The sequence below is a fragment of the Hippoglossus stenolepis genome, chromosome 3 (genome assembly GCF_022539355.2).
Source record: "Hippoglossus stenolepis isolate QCI-W04-F060 chromosome 3, HSTE1.2, whole genome shotgun sequence".
In the NCBI taxonomy this organism is placed as follows: Eukaryota; Metazoa; Chordata; class Actinopteri; order Pleuronectiformes; family Pleuronectidae; genus Hippoglossus; species Hippoglossus stenolepis.
In genome coordinates, this window is record NC_061485.1 from 10,538,070 (window position 1) to 10,557,811 (window position 19,742).

The window sequence follows — 19,742 nt, forward strand, 5'->3', positions numbered from 1 at the left end:
TGTCTGTTTTTGCTTGTGTGTGTGTGTGTGTTTGTTTTTGCATGTGTTGGCTACATCTCTGGTCAGTTTATATATGACAGTTAACATGTAAATAAGTGCAAACTGTGTACAACATCCCTTTATATGCTTGAGTCTGTTTTATAGAGAGAGTGAGTGTTAATGTGTGTGTGTGTGTGTGTGTGTGTGTGTGTGTGTGTGTGTGTGTGTGTGTGTGTGTGTGTGTGTGTGTGTGTGCTCTCTGCGCATCACTGAGCACTGCATGGAGATACAGAGTGGAATTCAGGGCTGAGACGCAGTGAAAGGGAGCCCCTTCCTCATGCATGAGATAGGATCAGTGTTTACATGCACACATGGCAGAAAACCTCTGTGGTTGCAAAACAACTCGTGCAGTTGCCGATGAAAACTGCAGCGTTTGACAGACACTGGAACAACGTTATCACACTGTGACTGAATGTAAATGAAAATCAGTGATATCGATTCAGACTGATTGTGTGTGGACATTTATATTGAGTAGGAAGAGTTAGTGGTTTCTGCTTGTTTGTCTATTTTTCTGTAAACAAAGAAATTAATGCGTTTCAGAATACAAATAGGATGTGATTCCTTTTCATCAGGATTATAATATTGTTTTCTGTCAGAGGACAAGATGAGAATAAAGTTTAAAGGCTTGTTTATCAGTTTACATCATTTGTAATCATCGGTGGCACCAAACTTATTTAGTTGGTGCTTTTCAGGGAAAGTTCTGCCACCAGCGCTATCACTCTGAACCAGGACATGCTACAAACGTACACATTTTCCTTAAAAAACACAACTCAACTGATGGATCTCACACACACGTGCATGTTATAAACATGTTATAAACACCAACATGAAGACGTAGGGATCTTCTTCAGTTCATTCTCTCATTTCTCTGTGCTGCAGTTTTTTGTGTTGCTTTTGGTGTTTATTAAGATTTTCAGTCGATGTGCTTTGTGTGGGAAGTGTTTGACTGGAAGTGTTTGCTTTTATCTGTTACTTCCCCTCCAACTGACATCACTTATTCCAGAGCTGTAACCAGCAGGTTTATGATGCACAGAAGAAGAAGAAAAAAAGTCTGATGTGGGAACCATTTCTGGTTCCAGCTGAAAAGTGTCTTTTAACAAGTAGATAACTGATTATCTGTCTGATTCTCACTTTACACGTCACATAGGATTAACGCATCCTGTGCAGTTTTCGTTGTAAACCAACACACTTATGTTTACGTTACTGCACACTGCACATATCCGTAAGACCTACAAAACACATTGAATGCATTTAAAGAAACATTTGCAAAGATTTTTAAAGAGCGTTGAAACCTCATTGTTTATGTCTGTTTAGGTTCTTCCTCTCTTGTATTGCTGCACTGCTACAACACGTTACTGCCACAGGTTGTCAATGTGCCTCTAATATCAGAAACGTAGCAACCGCGTCACCTAAGAATCATGTTTTTGCAATTACGGCAAGTGGTAAATACAGCCGGACTAAGTTTTCTATCAACGTGATGAGGAATCTGGGGAAAATCCGCTTTAGCAAAACAACAGTGTCCACATGCAACTGCAGATTATTAAACTTTTGAATGGTTAGGTTTTGGGCACTCACAGCTCTTGTGGTCTGATTTTATGCAGAAAAAGAATTCCGTCACAACATGTACAAACCAAAGCCAACATTTGTTAACCACATTTATGGTCTTTCCCTAATTTTAAGCAAAGTGCTTTTGTTGTCTAAACTTCAGAATCGCAGATGTCCTGGGGTGAAACTTTGGATCATACTTGATAAAAATGACATGTATTATGAATACACACCATATGGATGTATTTACTGGAGGCTCATCGATGGTTTTGGTGTTTGTTCTCATGTGGACTGAAGTTGAACACACGGCTATGTTGCCCTCTCAGTTGTGATACTCTGCATTAAACCCTGAACTTCCCTCATTTCCATATCGCGTGAGCTTTGACATCTTTGATCAGGAAACAGGCCCATTTGGAAAACACATGTTTCATCTAGCATGTGTCCAGGAGCGTGTGGGAGTGCCAGATATGCTGCGATGACAGAATTCAGAAAGCTGTTTACATTATTCATAACATTTACTTTCACGCAAGTAATCCTTCGCTTTTCACATTTTTTCACGATGCACACTGTTGTGACAAACATGAGCCAGTAAAAAGCTGAAGTCCTGCAAAGACAGAGAAAGAAATATGGCAGCCAAAAAAACATGTTTTCCCTCCTTTTGTTTTTCTGGCAAGTTGTGTGTTCCAAACAAGTGGTGGAGGACTCGCGTGCATTCAACAAGTGGCTGCTCCAAAGAGAAGTCTGAGTGACTGCTCCAGGTCAGACTGAAGTCTTGTTATCGGGCCTAATGTGTGGAGCTCACACTTCAGTGACTTACAATAAGTGACAAAACTGGAGGAGAAAGTCTGAGTGTGTGTGTGTGTGTGTGTGTGTGTGTGTGGTCTCGAGGCTTGGAATGAGAAAATCTGGTGAAATTCCCAAATTAAGGATTTTCACAATCAATTTAAATGAGCCGCAGTTTAGATTGTTGACATTCCTCATGTGTTTTTGATCTCACTGCTTTGTGCGGCTGTTTATTTGAGAGCAAAACTGTAGACAATTATAAGCCTTAGTGTGTGTGTGTGTGTGTGTGTGTGTGTGTGTGTGTGAGTGTGTGTGTGTGTGTTTTCAGATCCTCACCCCTCCAATTCACTGATTAGCTGATTTGTTGCCTTTCAGTTATGTTAATGCCACTTAATTACAGCCCCAGTGGGAAGATGCACTCTCCTTTCTCTCTCACTTTCTCTGTCTCTCACACACACACACACAAACAATTACCTCGCTTTACTGTGTAACATTTATCCAAGAAATGTAATATAGCAGCTTATCATTGTGTGATTCGTCCTCTTTAGATCCAAACACCATTTCCCTCCCTTTGTCTCACTCTGTCGTTCCCTAACGTGCATCTCTTTATTCCATGCTATAATAATCACCTCGGCAGATATCATGGCCGCTGCTCGGTGCAACCCTCCGCAGTGTGTGTCGTCAGTGAGTCCTTGGATCTCTGTGAGTGTATGTGCATGGGTGTGTGTTGCATTTGTTTAGTTTGTAGAGTCCTCAGGACAGCCATGACTCGCCTCTTCCTGACAGCGCCTGAGACTGGTGCTCTGTCAGAGCCCGGCCAACCTTTTCATTCGTTTAGGGAAACTCTGTGTGTGTGTGTGTGTGTGTGTGTGTGTGTGTGCTCCTGAGTCACATGGATCCCAGCCAATTAAAAGCTAACGCAGCCCGGATGCCTTGCCCCTACCAACATCTGGGTATTAAACTAAACGCCTGCGATATATTAGTTATGAAGTCAGCAGCTCCGAGGCGGACCACACAGGAGAAGTGCAAATTTCACAGTATGTCTGAGTGTATATGATCCAAACACACTCTGTAATTTGTTTCGCTGTGCAAATTGATGAGGTTTGTGTAACTGAATGGCAACAGAATGAAAAGGGAGCACATCATTTTTCCGTCCCTGCTGTGTTGCATCATCAGATTTGTCGTCAGATCGCAGCCGTCATCAGTTCTGCTGCGAGTTATAGTTTACTGCAGATTCCTCAGGTGCACAGGGGAGATGAGTTGTGGGCTGAGACAAATTCAAGCATGAACAAAGTCTTGATTTGCATGTTTAAGTTCAGACAGGACAGACATCAAAATGAAAACTTGAAAAAAAAAAAGAGAGAGAGAGAGAGAGAGAGAGGTGGCAGGCTGGAAGAAAGAACGAGCATGAAAGTGATGATATAACACCATGTAGTACAATGACCCTTATCGAGGAGGAACACACAAACACACACAGGTGTGCACGTTTAGTCCTATAACAGTGAAGTGATGGAGACAAGTCTCCACATGTGTGTTCAGCTGCTCGGACAAATTTAAGTACAGTTTACACGCTGAGGAGAGGAAGAGATAAAAACACACACAGAGACAGAGACTGGTTTGCTTGGCAGAAAAACCCGGATTTGTATAAAATTAATGATTTCCCACTGAGTTTCATTTGTCAGGATTTCAAAATAAAAGACCCTGGTAGAATGATGGTGCCTTTGTTAAAGGTGATTTCACCAATTCTACGCCTCAAAGTGTAAAATATAAGTTTGAAAATAAAATAATCTACAGGTGCAGAGTCAGAGCCAGACCTCTCCTCATTTCTGCTTGAAGCTGGCAGCTCGAGGCTACATTTACAAACATAAATCTTTAACTGAAGGTGCTAAATTTAAACATAGGAGACAAATGCATGGAATAAAAGAAGAGAATAAATATCTGGTCCAACAAGTTTTGTGGTAGTGCCTTGCAAAATTGGTTGAAAGCTTCTTTTACTATCTAACTGTAACAGCTGGACTTCAGTTTGTGACTTCTCAATTTTTGCACATCATCAGCCACATAGAGAAGCTTCAATTCATTCTAGAGGGTTTGGAAATCAATGGATTCAAGAAACGTGAATAAATACATAAAAAAGACCCATGAGTCCATATTAGTTTGAGCCTGATTGCTGTTGTGCTGGAGCCGGTGTTGAGGTTTTGTTCCGACGTGAGTATTGACCCTCCAGGAGAATCCAAAATATATATATTGAAAACAAGCAAAAAGCAAACATCGGTGTTGTGTCCTCTTCTTTCAGTCCATGGTCAGATTTGTCCTCTTTACATTAGGAAACAGACACAGGTTTTCTTTGTTGCCTTAGCTCCAATTTCAGTCTTTAAGTAAATCAACTGTAACTCTGACATAGTAAGAAGGTTGACATATTTTCATGTTCCTATTAGAGAAAACATAAACCCTCCAACTTAATCTGCCATGCCAAACTAAAGATGAGAAACAGCTTCTTTCAACTTTTTGTTCTACATTTGATATGACACTTGTCTACCTTTCTGACCTTTGACCTTTCCTTTAAATCTATACATCAGAATCTGCTTTACTTTCCATCCATATTCTTCTCCTGTGTGATCACCTGCACAGCAAAGGACCCTGAAACAAAAGCCCAGTAATGAAAAATAAATTCAACATGGCTGCTCTCTTGATCAATCCGACCTGTGTGGTTTGATTTCTCTGTGCTGTCTGAGTCATGCTTCTCCTCGTGTCCCCTCTGTGAGAGTCTCTCAGAGCTGTGGTCACTGCGCTCGTCTGGTGGCCTGCAGGCCGTCTGCAGCTGTCCTCGTCGCCGCGGTTTCTTCCGCTCGCCGAAGACAAACAGACGCACGCGCATCAACACAAATGCAGGCTCGCGTCGTGTACTCTCCATCCATGTCTCTCTCTCTGCCTTTCATTGTGTGTCTCACTCTCAGCCACACACATGCATTGGATGTCCGCCCCCGCACACTCTCTCTCTCTCCCTCTCCCTCCATCCCCTGGAGCCCCTGTGTCTCTCTTTCCTCTGTCTCTTTTTCTTCATGAGTTTTCCACCTCCTCTCTCTCCTCCCTCGCTTCCAGCTGTGTTATACAGCTAAGGAATATAAGTAGCAGCCGGCCAGCTATAAATATCGCCTGCCCACCCAAGACTGTTAGGATTATTATTTTTCTTATAATCACTGTGGTCTTGCTATAAACCAAACAGATTATTATCTGGTTTTTGTTCACTGCTGCGGGTCCCTCGCTGTTTCAGTGTGTATCAGCGAGCTGCAGCGAGTTTCTGCTCAGGACACTTTCTTTGTGCTTGTGTCAGGGAGTTGACTGACTGGAGAAGATTTACAAGACCTGGATTTGTACTGTAACTGCCTCGCTGACAGTCCGGCCTCAGAGCTGATGAGCAGAGTGGACAAAAGCCAGGAGAGAAAATGATGTAAAGCTGCAGAGAGGACGGGGAGGAACAGAGCAACAAGCAGCTGGGTGGCGTTCAGGAGCACCGGTGAAGGTCTAGAGGACTGCTGGGCTGGATTTACGATGACAAAGCTCTGTTCGTTCTTTCTTGAAAATGGGGGTTGGGCTCCTTGTTGTTTATAGATAGCGCTGTGCTACATGCTACCTCGGCCTACAGCTGGGAGCCAGCTGTGTGAATCAACCTCTCCTCATCTGCTTTATCCATCCATCCCTCTCTCCCTCCTTTTTCCCCTCCCCCCTTGTTTCCTCCGGCTCTCCTCCTTAAAAGGAGTTCAAAGAAATATTTGTGGTCGGGGCGTTGCGTACATGATACGCTGACATGCAGGAGAAGTAGAAGAAGTAGGAGACAAGACAAGAGTTTGATGTTACATGAGAGACAGAGGAGAGAGTAGGGGGGGGGTTGAAGAGAGTTGAGGTAAAGAAAAGAGGAGGGGGGAGAGGAGGGGAGCAGGGTACAGGAAACCACAGGTATGTGCAGGATGGCGGGTGGGTGGCCTGGAGAGAGGACGGAGCAAACGTGGGCGTGTGGAGGAGAGAGGGAACAGCAAGTTAGGGTGAAGGAAAGACACTCACATGGGCTGCGAACCCACACGTCTGTCCGCCTGAGAGATACAGTACATCGGTTAAGCTCCTGAAACCTGACAAATGTTAAACGTCCAAACTGCCTCGGAGAAAGCCGCTCGGTGGCTGGCGGCACAACACGGCGCTTGTACAGGCAAATGAAAACACGGAGAGGTGAACCACTCCTAATCCTAAAACAAACACTATCAAGTCACCGACGGATCAAGCCAACAGTTAAAAAGGAGCTAAAACAGTAATCAGGACTGCACAGCCAATGCGTACAAAAGCAGCATGAGTAAATGAGAGTGCCTTTTGCTTTTAAATTGTTTTTTTATCACTGCACTTGCTTTCCACCTCTTTATTGTTGCAAAGTTTCTTTCCCTGTCGCTCTCAGCGTAAAGTTTCATCGTGCTGAATCAGATTCTGAGTTTCTGACATGCCTCAAATTTACAAATCAAAAAAGTCACCTAAGCTTTAAACTTTTGTGTAACGCGCTTGGTGGAGCTCGACTCCCGGCTCAGTGGAAGGTGCCGCGCTCGAGCCCTCCGGTGCCCCGCTGTCTGTCATCAGTCACTCCGTCCGTGTAGCAACAAGGGATCAACGTTTCATTCTACCATTTCGACAAGGTGAGAACCCCAGCAGTGAGACATCAGCACCACGGCTTCCTCAGCCCACAGTTTACAGTACGGGATATGTGAGGTGTGAACCAGCGGGTTGAAACCAGGGCTACAGTGTTGACTGTATTAAACCACAGCACCAGGCTAGTAAACATTAGTTTAGGGCTTCAGGGATTCTCCTCTCTCAACACGACTACTGGATTAAACAAGTTTGTAGTTTTCACTCTTGAACCCAAGATCATTAGCGTCATTGTCGTATGAGCGAGGCACTTAATGGCTAGAAATCACATTTCCTTTTAATTATCTGCTGATAATCTGTTGATTTTAATTTATTAAAGATAGAATGTGAAGCAATTCTTCATCAAAATGTCTAAAAACAACTAGAGGTGTGTTACATGTTTTCGTGGACACGTGTACTTACATTATCCAAAATGTTTCCAACAACAGACCCAGAGAAATCCCTCGTTTTATTCAGGGTAGTAGGACGTTTCATTTTAGTCCCTTTTAATTGCATCATATCTGCTTTACCCATCCCAGCTATAACTTCCGGTACAAATGACGTATCATGAAGGAAAAACAAGCGGCTAGCCAGTTAGCCCTCCCTCCTCTGTTTGTATTGGTCACTTGCAATGGATCATGTTTATACATTCATGAAATGTTTGCTGTTGTAGTCAGTAAAAATTCGGGAATCCTTCCTACATATATGAGACAATTTGCAGCAGGCAGCTCTATTGATATTGTAAAATTTATACAATTATGCAAAGTGTACTTTTAAAATAGCCAAAGTGATGCTCCATGCCAGAAACTGTAAACCTCTGTCAGGCTGTAAACCTGGCAGAACTCTGTAAATAAAAATATCTAATCTTAAATAACTAATTTCATCAGTTTTAGTCATAGTAAAAATAATTAATCTTTTTTTTGCATGTTTTAATATTCCAACATATTGTTCGAGATGGTGTGATTTTCCACCTCCTGACAGTTTAGCTAGCGAACAAGAAGAAGTGATTTCCAGGAAAAGAAAATCAGAGTTTTATTTGGGAGAAATTAGTATAATTGTGGTATTGGATCAGAGATTTTTGCAGTATCGGAGGCATTTCCGAAGCTGGTATCAGAACATGGATCTCAGGTGCATTAAACAACAGTAAATTCCTGTTTATACGGTACAACATCACTAAATAGTTGCTGTCTTAGTGGTAAAGTATTAAACAGCTGCTTTTCTTCACTTGTTGTACTTATTCCTGTTCAATACCTCTTGAAAATGTCAGTTTTAGACTTAAGAGAGATTAAAGCGGCTTCGATCAAACTCAAAATGGCTGCTCATAAGTAGATATGACATTAATCTCCGCTGCAGCAGGTCAGTGAATAGGGCTTATTGTACATTACAGTGATGTCTCCAGCCCTGTGGCCTTTCAGTGGTCACACCACTGGCCCCCATCACATTACAGCAGCTGTAAGGAATTCACCCAGTGTGGGTAAAAGGGGTAAAAACACAGGGGAGGGAGGGTGGGGGAGAAAAGCAGGGGAGCAGGGGAGAGTAGTCTGTGTTGGGTGGGGGTGGGGGGTTACAAAAGCAAAGGCAGAATTTGAAAACAAAGTTTACCACTGAACGAAAACAACTGGGCTCGAAAAAAGTCAGTGGGTGAGGAGAGAAAGACAGAAGAGAGTTGGGTGGGGGGGGGACAAAAAAGAAAATGAAGTAGAATCTGGACTGTGGTTGGCTGAGGGCCCGAGCCCCGCCTTCGTCCCCCCCGCCCTCCCTCCCTCACTCAGTCTCCAGCCCTAACACAACAGAATCTCCCACAAGCCCAGCCACATCAGGAACGGCTGGCTACATTATAGCTGCCATTATCGTCTCTCAAGTCATAACAGCCAGAGAACACCCACCTCGACTGCAGCTCCGCCAGCAGGGGGAGGGGCGAGGGAGAGGTCGCAAGAGCTGGAATGAGCTGAGGGAGAGAGGGAGAGGGAGAGGGGGGGGAGGAGAAGAGCGAGCAGAAGATAGTCAGAGATAGTGATAAAGGCAGAGAGACTGGAAAAGGCAGAACGAGAGGATGAAAGAAAAGGAACAATGGAGAGGCTGGAGGGGAAAGACACTTTACACAATACTTCCAGATGTGTGTTTACACTACACAAAGTACCCCAAAGACGTGTCGGGTTTTGTGTTGAGTGTGTAAAGTTATACACATATGCACATTCCCTACTGAGAGTCGAGGAGAAATGAGGCTTAAGAGGAGAGGGTTCGTCAGTAAATACAGCGTCTTCTTTACGTTTGGCTGGGGAGGGAGCAGGCGGGGGGGGACATGTGTGAGCCCCAGTTTAATGTTACACCCAAGAGTGAAGCAGTGCAGAGGCCGAGTGGAGCCGGGGCCGGATCAGATCAGGCGCTTTTGTCTGTCGAGACCGGTGACCTGTGGAAAAGTCTTCTCCTCTCTGGCGGGAGGGAGGAGGAGAAGGAGGAGGAGGAGGAGGCCCCAGACTTTATGGGAACGTCACAAAATGGCCAAAGGATGTAAAAACCAAACAATGCGTCTCTTTGTGTATCACACACACAAACTATCACCTGAGAAGTGAACTTAGTTCACAGCAGAGGCCGTCAGGAGGAATGATGCAGTCTGATCAAAGCCACGTAATAAAGAAGAGATGAGATGTATTCAGCAGAAAGCACTGATAGACTCACTGAGGCATCCCGGTCAATGTTGATATTATAGGGGAATGTTCGGACAAATTGGGTCCGGACTTTACACACAGTTTGCTTTTCACACATGCACATCACAACGGGAAGTTCTCTATACAGACGCGTTCACAACAGCATCAAATCCTCCGCATTATTCGGGCGAGAGGTGGAGCAGCCGGGTGGAGCAGACAGAGGCAGGAAGTGACATATTAACTCCGCTGTGGAGATCACGTGATTTTCTTGACAACACACAGACACCGGTGTCATCGCCAAAACCTCTCTGGACATCTTCGTCTGTGTCTTCTACATCTGTGTCACTGCTTTTTTCACCCAGAGATGTTTGCGTTTACACATGCACCTCCTCCGGAGAAAATATGGAGGATCTGCGGAGTTCAGTGCATGTCTGAAAGCAGCTACTTGGTGTAGCATGAACATTGCAGCTAACGTTAGCTTGAGTCCAAAAACGTCGGTAAATTTGATTGATTTTGCCGTGTAGCATGACAGAGACAGTTCACTGACTTTGTGACTCTTTTCTACTTGTGCTACGACTTAATTACAATTAAGCATCTACAATCGTAAATTATATAGTAACGATGTAGTGAAACAGTCGCAGGAGTAGAAAAAAGAGTTATACAGTCAGCGAAATGTCTGTTGTTGGCCCTTATCTACTTTAAGTTTGCTAGCATTAGCTACCATAAGCTACCAATGAGGTGAACCATTTGGACTGTCCCAGACTTCCTGCTGTCCAGCCCCTCTGGGAATTTTCAGGAAACTTCATGTGTGAAAGTCACACAGTCGGTACAATGTCAGTTCAGGCAATTATCTGCTTTAAGCCACCATGAGCTCCTGCTCATGCCAGAGCATGTTCGACTGCTCCAGACTGTCTGAGTCTATTAAACTGAGTCAATGTGCGTTTTATTGTTTGTGGATTAAACCTTTTTCTTCGAAAGAGGAATGTGATCTATCTTCTTTTAGAGGTTACATAAATCTGTACATGATTGACCCCCTCAGAGAAAAGCCTGAGTATTTTTGTTGTAGTTTAGTTTTAGCTTTTGCTGAATGGTGTGGGTTTTTTTACAGCGTCAGTAGTTGGCTCTTGATAGGGAATGAGCAACAGTCCATCAGGGATATAAAAAACATATTTTATTTTTTGGTGGAAAGCTGTGTTGGTTTGGTAACTAGACAAGTATAAACTGGAATGGATAAACCACAGTCAGGACTTAAGCTCGTTTAAAAGTATCCAGTAACTGAGCTCAGCTAATTTCACAATCCAGAAATATAAAAAAAAATGTCATGAGTTGGTCTCACTTTGGAAACACAGTACAGTTACAGTATGTTTTAAAAATCAGAAGTTGTGCTTGGATTTACAATTTATTATGAATTCCCTTTTAAAAATTATTTTAACCTTTTTTGTTCTTCAAGTAATCCATAATATATATCCAGCTTAGAAATTACTTTGCACTGAAAACTTTCCTCACATAGGCCTATAATGACTTTTCTTAAAAAGAATAAATTGATTAATTAATTAAAAATAACGATATATAGATAAATAAATGAATGTGGAAATTATTTGTTAGTTCATGCACACAATGTCAAATTAGTCTTAATGTTGTGTGGATCCTGTTCAGCCTGTTCACTCTTTATTCGTGAGTTTGTCACACTGGATTCCTGTGGATGGTGTTCAGCCTGTGTAAGATTAGACGGGTTTAGGTGTGTCTTATTTGTACGGGCTGGTGATGATGTTGTGGGGTTAGTGAAGCTGGAGGTTTTGGTCGTACAAAGTGGCTGCACTTCCTGTCCTCGTCCTCGGCTCCCCGGCTCCTGCCCGGCTCGCTGTGCCGCAGCGGAGCAGCCTTGTTTAGTTTGCCGTGTGATTTATGGCCTTGGGGCTTTTTAATTTTTATGCTGCCCCATCCCTCTCGAACCCAGCACCACAAATTACACCAGGGACCAGACTCCCTTCGAGTTTCTCACAAGATATTGACCTAAAATAGCACGATGCCACAACACCTGTGTCAGCACCACGGATGTATGAAATCATCCATCATGGTGAAGTCATTTTTCCAAACATATACAACATGTACACATACACAGGCAGTTTTATACCATAGACTTTATACGCATTTTACACATTCACACATTTGTTTCATTCGTATGTGCATTGATATGTGTGCAACCAATATTGGAAAGTTCAAATGGTAAATATGTATATGTGGATCATATCTCCACTCTGTGCTCATGAAATATTAAATATATAGATTTTCAATCAAATATATTCAATATGATGACACAGTTAAAAACTGACAACAAGAAACTATTCAGGCAAAATATTTTTTTAGAAATACCATCAATTATATAATATTTCTTATTATTTTACTATGTTCCATTAAATATTTCTGGTATTACAAGATTAAGTTGTGTCCTTAGAAGTATGACTTAATGTTGTGTATGTTTGTATCGTGGCAGGTGGGATTATGTTTCTCTCTACAAGTATATTTGCTTGAGAATGAATTTCAAGATGGCAGAGCAGCTCAGGTTTACTGTTGTTGACTTACTCAAGATTGTAAACTGATTACACAACACAGTTGAGTGAGTATGTACATAAAGCTACAACAGCAAGAACACACAAAAACACACAAACACACTCTTGCTGCATCGCTCCCAGGAGACACACACACACATATACGCACACACATGTTTTTCAAAAAATATGCTGCTGACATTATTCACTTCTACCCTGAGATACACAACCATTTCTCATGTCACACACACACACACACACACACACACACACACCAGCAGCAAATACACTTGTTTCCAAATCTCTCTTCTCACACACACCTGCCGCTGGGCTTACACAGTACTAACTGCTTCTTGTATTTTCACCGCACACACACACACACACACATTCTCTGGCGACTTGGTGGCCACTGGAATATTATGGTACCCCCTGGTGAGACTGACAGGTGTGTGTGTGTGTGTGTGTGTGTGTGTGTGTGTGTGTGTGTGTGTGTGTGTGTGTGTGTGTGTGTGTGTGTGTGTGTGTGTGTGTGTGTGTGTGTGTGTGTGTGTGTGTCAGGCTGTCTGGAGTCCTCTCTCTTGGTATTTATTGGTTCTGGACAGCTGAGGTGCTCGTCGAGATCTCTATTTAGCACTTCCGGCTAATTATCATACACACATCTGAAGCTGGTGCTGAATATGTGCCATTAACCCCAGACCGCCCACGTCATTTAGGCACTGGCTAACTTTGCATGCCAAATCCCTCTGGTGGCTTGTGGGCTTAAATAGGTCCCTACTGCCCTTTTAACACTTGTGCTACTGCATAACAGGCCTCGCAACCTGTTACCCTGCGACCACGGAGCTTTCATCCGCAGAGGGACGGCAGCTTTCCCAGACTGGGTTCGAACACTTGTCACATGAACAACAGCAATGTGATATTTTGATTCCTCATGCATGACATGACAAGGACTAAAGGGCAGAGCTAAAGAATGTGGCATCAGAGGGAAGATCTGAAACCATTATTTTTTTTTTTTTTTTACCTTTAGCAATAAAGATTTTTAAGCGTCTCCATCTGTGGTTGCTATGACATCATCTTAATTAGCTCTGTTAACACGTACAAGCCTCTGCGCCGACAGTAGTTAGTACCTGCACTGATGTGGTTGGATGTAATGACCAGGTGCTTGTTAGTGGGATCCCTCAGCTAGAGTTACCTGACACAAGAAGCTGCTCTGTTCTACTCTCAGTTTTTAATATTGTTGGTACAAGCATCCCCTCACCGCTCGTCTTTTAAGCTTCAAGGCGACACCCAGCTTTTTGTGTCCTCTGTCTATCCAGGATGAGCAGCTGTGGCAGGTTTTTAGTGTCTGTCAGCAGCGTTTGAGCCACTTTGAGAGGACTCAGTTTAAAAGAGAGATTAAAGGGTTTGACCTAAGTATATTTTAAAACATGAAAAACTTAACTAAAAGAAGAGAGTGCAAAGAAATGACCGATTTGGGCTCAACATCAGATTCGTATACAGAAACGAACAGAGCCTTCTATCCAGACTTTGACTTCTAGTCTTTTGTTTTTTACTCTAAGTAAAATTGAATGAATTCAGGTCTTTTAAAAAACTATTTGTAATGATTTTAATAAATTACTTCTATTTATAGTGTTACTATATTTTCTTCTTTTTGTTCCATAGTAGATTTATTAATTTATATCAACTCCGTTTATTTAAAAAAAAAAAAAAAGACTCAGAAGTTTATTTTTCCCTTGAACTGTTTTTCTTGGTTGGGTTTGTTGTTAACATTCTATATATTTTCTTATTTCTTTCCCCCAACCACAATTGTTTTTGTCTGCTCGGCCGTTCTTCTCTCTGATGGTGTTTGGTTCTGTGTGGTCGGGTTTGTTTGGGTCTGACCGCGTCCTCGTCTCTGTGTCTCAGGTCCAGGGAGTAAGGGGGAGCAGCAGGTCTCGGAGCTCCAATGCCAGTGGACATGCAGCCACACCAGGGGCTGTATCACTACGAGACCTCACCCAGCCAGCCCTCCAGAGGGTAAGACTTACTGTCCTCACTCATTACTCTGCATTTTAACCACCTGATTTCTCACTATCTTCTAAGAGAAAAACCTATGATTTAAGAGATAAATGAGAGGGTTAATAAGGACGTGATTATTCTAGTGAAGCAGAAAGACTTGAAACAGGGGGAAACAGCCTGGCTCACTCCTCACTTAGAAAATATGGATCCCAAAACCTTTTGATCAGGAATTGAGATGAAGATACAAAAAGTATGTTTTCTTTTTCTTTTCTTTTCTTTCCTTCATAACTCCAGCAAGTCCCAACAGTCCCTTGATGAACAACATTTAAATTAACTAAATTTGGATTTTTATTTGGATCTGCAACAAATTTCACATGCCCAGAAATATCAGTCCCCTAAACACACCTGATTTTTACATCAAGATCCATGAGGTATTCTCTGAGAAATCAACAATAGAAATATCTAATAAAAACCTATCTTGCACTGTTAAGAAAATAAATTCCTGGATCCACCCACCTTTTAATAATCCACATTCAAATTGAATGGGTTCTTCTTTTGGTCATGTCCCCTCGTTCCACCGAGTTCTGTTGATCTGTTGTTTTTGTTTGATTTTGCTTAAAAACCAGCCAACAAACAGACAGACAGGGGGGATGACATGAAATGTTGCCAAGTTATCTCTAAAAGTATTTTTTTGCTGTGTATTACTTATATCAGCCAATATGCAGTATATCAAAATACAGATATGTCTGTGAAAGGTCAAACTGAAGGCCCCTGCAGGTTTTAGTTATATGTTAGAGTTATATGTCTTGAGATTGGAAAGTTTATTCATCCTCCAGCACTTTGCTCTGCAGCATCTCCAGCAATAGCTCAGGTTGCCATGTAGGGTCGGTGAGCCCGTGCAGGTTTTGGTCTGTGCACAGGAATGAAGGAATCAAACCTGGCAACCACACATATTTACTGAGTTCCATTTAATAATTACGTTTCAGTTCATGCACAAGTGAAGGTGTTTGAAGGTGTACTTTTTTAAACTCGGGACAAAGCCAGACAAGCCGTTCATTCTTGTTTCCCGTCTTAAACCTAACAAGGATGCTGATCTCCTTAATGCACCTTCGAAAAGAAAGAAAACAAGCGCAGTTTCTAAATGACTGAACTCTCTGATCTTGCCACTACTCATCTCAATCTTTCAGCCCACATCAGAGCAGCCCGTCTCCAGGAAGCACAAAGTATATTCACCTTCAGAAACTGTTCCTATTTTAACACCAGGGGATATTACGAGGGCGCAGGAGCAATTGTTGTGGACACAGGCCTGTAGCTCAGCCCCTCACTCCTCCTCCCCCCCCACCCTCCCTTCCTTCATGCCACCCAGGTTGCGGGTGGACTCGGCCTCTCTGACAGCTGCTAATTACAGGCTGACCAGGCCCTGTTGCGCTCTGCATGACTGCCCCGCGCCCCACTCAGGTTACCCAGAGAGAGAGAGGGAGCAGTGGAGAGAGAAAGGTGGCTGTGCAGGACAGAGAGAGAGCAGAAGAGCAGGAGGAGGAGGGAGAGAAGAGGAGGAGATAGAGGGGGGGAGAGAGAGAGAGAGAGAGAGAGAGAGAGAGAGAGAGAGGAGTAGAACAGAAGGGATGATTGGGAAAAGAGAAAGGAGGGAGGTAAATTCGGCGGGGGGAACCGGCACAGTGGATTAGAGAGGGCAGATTAAGCTCCTGTGTGGAATACACGTCGTGGTGACAGAATTAGAGAAGTGAAAGGAGGAGGATGGATGAAGTCTGTCCCTTTTAAAAAAGAGGAGCAGAGAGAGAAAGAGGAGGGGAACAGGGGAGAGCCATTCTGAAACTAAGCAGTGGGAATGAGGAGAGGTCAGAGAATACATTGAGATTCATGAGGAGACTGGAAAGTTCCAATGAGGCTTCACTTCTAGTTTGGAGGGGAAAAACCCAGATGAGCAAGTTTCCACAGTGTAGAGCAAGATAAGGGCTATACACCCTCTACTGGTGGGGAGGAGACATCACAACAAGTCCAGTGAAGATGGGACAATGATTCATTTTTCTCAGCTCCTCTGGGCTGTGCTGTTTTTCCCAGGTGGTAAACTGCTTCCAAAACCTGTTCCTGCTACTACAAATACTTTAGTAATTAAACTGCATTTAAAGAAGCTGTTATTGTGTCGTATTTACACATTTCTGCCCTTCACAGTTGTGTGTTAGTTGTTGTGCATTGCTGTGAAAAAGAATTTCCACAGGGGACAATAAAGTTGTAAAACACAGCTTCATCCAACATCTCTCTAAAGCGATTTTCCACAATGCATAGAAATCAAATTAAATGTTCTTTCAAAATGTCCTTGATTTTTTCATTTACAATTTTATTTATCTCACACATATCACACATTCCCTTTTGTATTTCATGTGTCAGCACCATCACTGAATATGCCCTTAACTGATGTTTTCTGCCTTTTAGTAACTTTTAACTCTGACATTTAAATTTTTTGTACGAGTACAAGGTTTTGATCCTGAGGTATAGAGGAATATGCAGAGTCAATATTCTGCTAGAGGACACAGTGCTGCACCAAACCACCTCAAAACTGCAACCTGCTGACCAAACTACTGCAGCAACATCACTAAATTTGCCCAAACTGAGTGCACAAAGTTGCCTAAAATACCCAAAGTTGACCCACAGTACAGGCTACAAACACCAAAAAACACCCAGGCCAACCAGCTAGATATTACAAAGACATTGCAACCTATAAAAAGATTTCAATCGCTTAAAACGGCTCAACCAAAGAGGTCAGACATGACAAAAAAGTCAGAGTTAGCAGCCAGAAAAAAGATACATTTATTCCAACAGAAATAAAAGGAATTAACAAACACAACCAAATTCAACAAAAGGCCTGATGGGCCGGCCACAATGAACAAAAGAAGGAAAACCCCACAGACCAACCCACAAAGGGTCGTAGGATCTGGGGATCGTCCTCTACCCTAAACCAACATACAAGACTAAAGCTAACAGAAAGAAAGCCTGAACCACCGGACACATCAGAAAAGGAAAATGAAAGAAACAGATCACTAGGTCGGCTGCTGCTGCAACCATGGAGAGAAAAAGAGCGAGAATTTCTATAATTATTGAAACATAATTTTCATCAATAGTTTATATATTCAAAAGCATATATACACCACAAGTCCAATATATATCGATATACTGCTCATGAATTAAGCACAGTGAGGAGTTCTAACACATAATTGATCTTCTTTAGATTTGTAAAATGTTTTGCTGTTTATCAAGTGTTTGTCATTCTCTGCTCATAAAGAAGAGTTTAAAACCACAACGTTTAGTCAGGATCAAAAATAAGTTTATCTTAAAGGAATTTCACTTAAAAGAAATAATAATATGACATTTACCGTGATGATTATTGATATAACAGATTTGTATTTTCTTTTTTATCGTAATTTTTGGCCATATTACACTATGGCCATCACAACAGCCATTTCAATCCCATTGATTTAAGTTTCTTTTTTCAATATGAATACATTTATAATGTAAGTGTCATCCTGTGTATTTGCAGCCTAGTCCCCTCAGACCAGTCTCCCTACAGCGATGTGTCTCCGATGCGCGCTCCCCTCCACAACGGCCCTGCCCAGGACTGTCGAGCTATGTATAATCCCATGACTCCCAGTATGACTCATGGATCGGGACCAGCACAGGGGATCGGCCACTGCATGGATCAATACATGAGGCCCCCCCAGGCCCCACCGCCCCACAGCGTGATGGGCCACAGGGGCATGCCGCCCACGGAGGGTGAGTCACACTCAGAGTATCTTTTACACCTCGTGAACCTCACAGCTGCTACTGATCTGGACTTAAAGATACCAACAAGATCCAGGGGGAAAAAAAGAAGAAGAAACAAACTAGTTCTTCTTTCCTGCTCAACCAATAGTCACATGGCTGCTTGCCAACATAGAGATTTTGAACATATGCACACTGGCTCTGTAACTAAGCAACCATTTGTCTTGATGTCTGTTTCTGTCTTGTCCTTAATGCCATTCAGGTGGCAATAGCACCCCCTACTGTACCCAGAACAACATGATGTCCTCTCACCATAACTTCTGCCAGGTTCAGCCTGGCTCTGATCAGATTGGGTCTGGTGATGGTGAGGAAACGCTCTCTTTGAATTTAAATGTAAAAAGATCTTCTGCATCATCTCAAACTAACTAACGACCCGTCCTGCTCTTGTCGTCCTGTAGGTTCGAGGTTCTCCACACCGCGCTCCATTCTGAAGCTGAGCAAAAAGAGAGCCCTGTCCATCTCTCCCCTGTCCGACGCCAGTGTCGACCTGCAGACGGTGATCCGGACATCACCCAACTCCTTAGTGGCCTTTGTCAACTCGCGCTGCAACCCCAACGGAGCCAGCTCCTACGGCCATCTCTCTGTGAGCGCCATGAGGTCAGACACTTCTCTATTCTGTATGATAAGTTCAAAAATCAGTAAAATATCACTCTCTCTTAGCCTCTCAATCAACAGGTGCACTTCAGAAGCTCTAGTATTAATGTTATTTGATGCAAAACAAAATCCAGGATTTGGATTAAAAGTTAAATATTAGTTTTAGAAAACGAGTTCATCATCATATCATGAGAAATGCCCTCATCCACCTACGTGCAGCAAACTGGTCACTGGTTGTTAAATTTTTGATTTATTTGAATACCTCAATGGTTCCTTCAGCTTTTGTTAATCTTGTCTTTTCTGTTTCTCCGCAGTCCGTCTCTGGGTTATTCCAGCAACATAAACTGCCAATCCAGGCAACACGTAAGCATGTACGGTGGAGGCGGGGGGACGCATCTGGGTGGACACACACCAGGTCCCTGCCAGGCTTCCCGCTTACCTCCGCACAATCCTCGGCTGCACGTCACGCCCAAGCATGGACACGTAAGACAGCTCTCGATCACTCCCTTCACAAATCAGTCATAGCAGTTCATTGAGTGAGTGAGTTTAAGAACGGAAACAATTTGTGCATAATGTTAAACAACATGATGCGTTTGTTGTTGTGTAGCTGAAAACGGAGCCCGGGCTGGGCAGTGTGATGGATGGCCTCAATGTGAAGAGCCTGGAGGAGAGATCAGAGGGAGATGTGGCCAGTCCGTCTTCCACTGGAACTCAGGTACAGAAACAGTCTCACTCTCATGAAAGGGTTTTCCCACATTCACATCTTAGCTTTTGCCCTTAGATTAGTCAAATAAGCCATTTTCAGATGTGAACCGTAGAAAATGTGCAGAAAAATTGTATCTGGACATTTCCCAGAGTTTAGCTGGCGCTTTGTAGAACACAGCAGGAGATCAGGTCAGACGCGTTTGTTTTTTACGTGGCTGTAGTCGGAAAATAACCTCTGATGACATCACATCAGCAGCGGATGACACGACTGGCTGATATGAATGATCTAGTATAAGTCAAATGTGGCCCTGTGTAGAGATTGTAAAACTTGTTATATGTTTGCACAGTACTTTTTTTAACCCATGTTTTTCGTTTGTGCCCATCA

The 19,742-nt window shown here is 43.0% G+C and overlaps 1 protein-coding gene across 1 annotated transcript in view; it reads left to right on the top strand.

Annotated features, from left to right (window-relative positions):
* Positions 1-19,742, top strand: part of gli1 (GLI family zinc finger 1) — a 51,700-nt gene that overhangs the window by 24,302 nt on the left and 7,656 nt on the right. Inside the window, exons 2-7 of the mRNA XM_035152528.2 lie at positions 14,129-14,239; positions 17,778-18,010; positions 18,261-18,362; positions 18,457-18,655; positions 18,967-19,135; positions 19,260-19,367. Coding sequence (XP_035008419.1) covers positions 14,169-14,239; positions 17,778-18,010; positions 18,261-18,362; positions 18,457-18,655; positions 18,967-19,135; positions 19,260-19,367 — 882 coding nt within the window. The 5' untranslated portion in view covers positions 14,129-14,168. The remainder of the gene's footprint in view (positions 1-14,128; positions 14,240-17,777; positions 18,011-18,260; positions 18,363-18,456; positions 18,656-18,966; positions 19,136-19,259; positions 19,368-19,742) is intronic.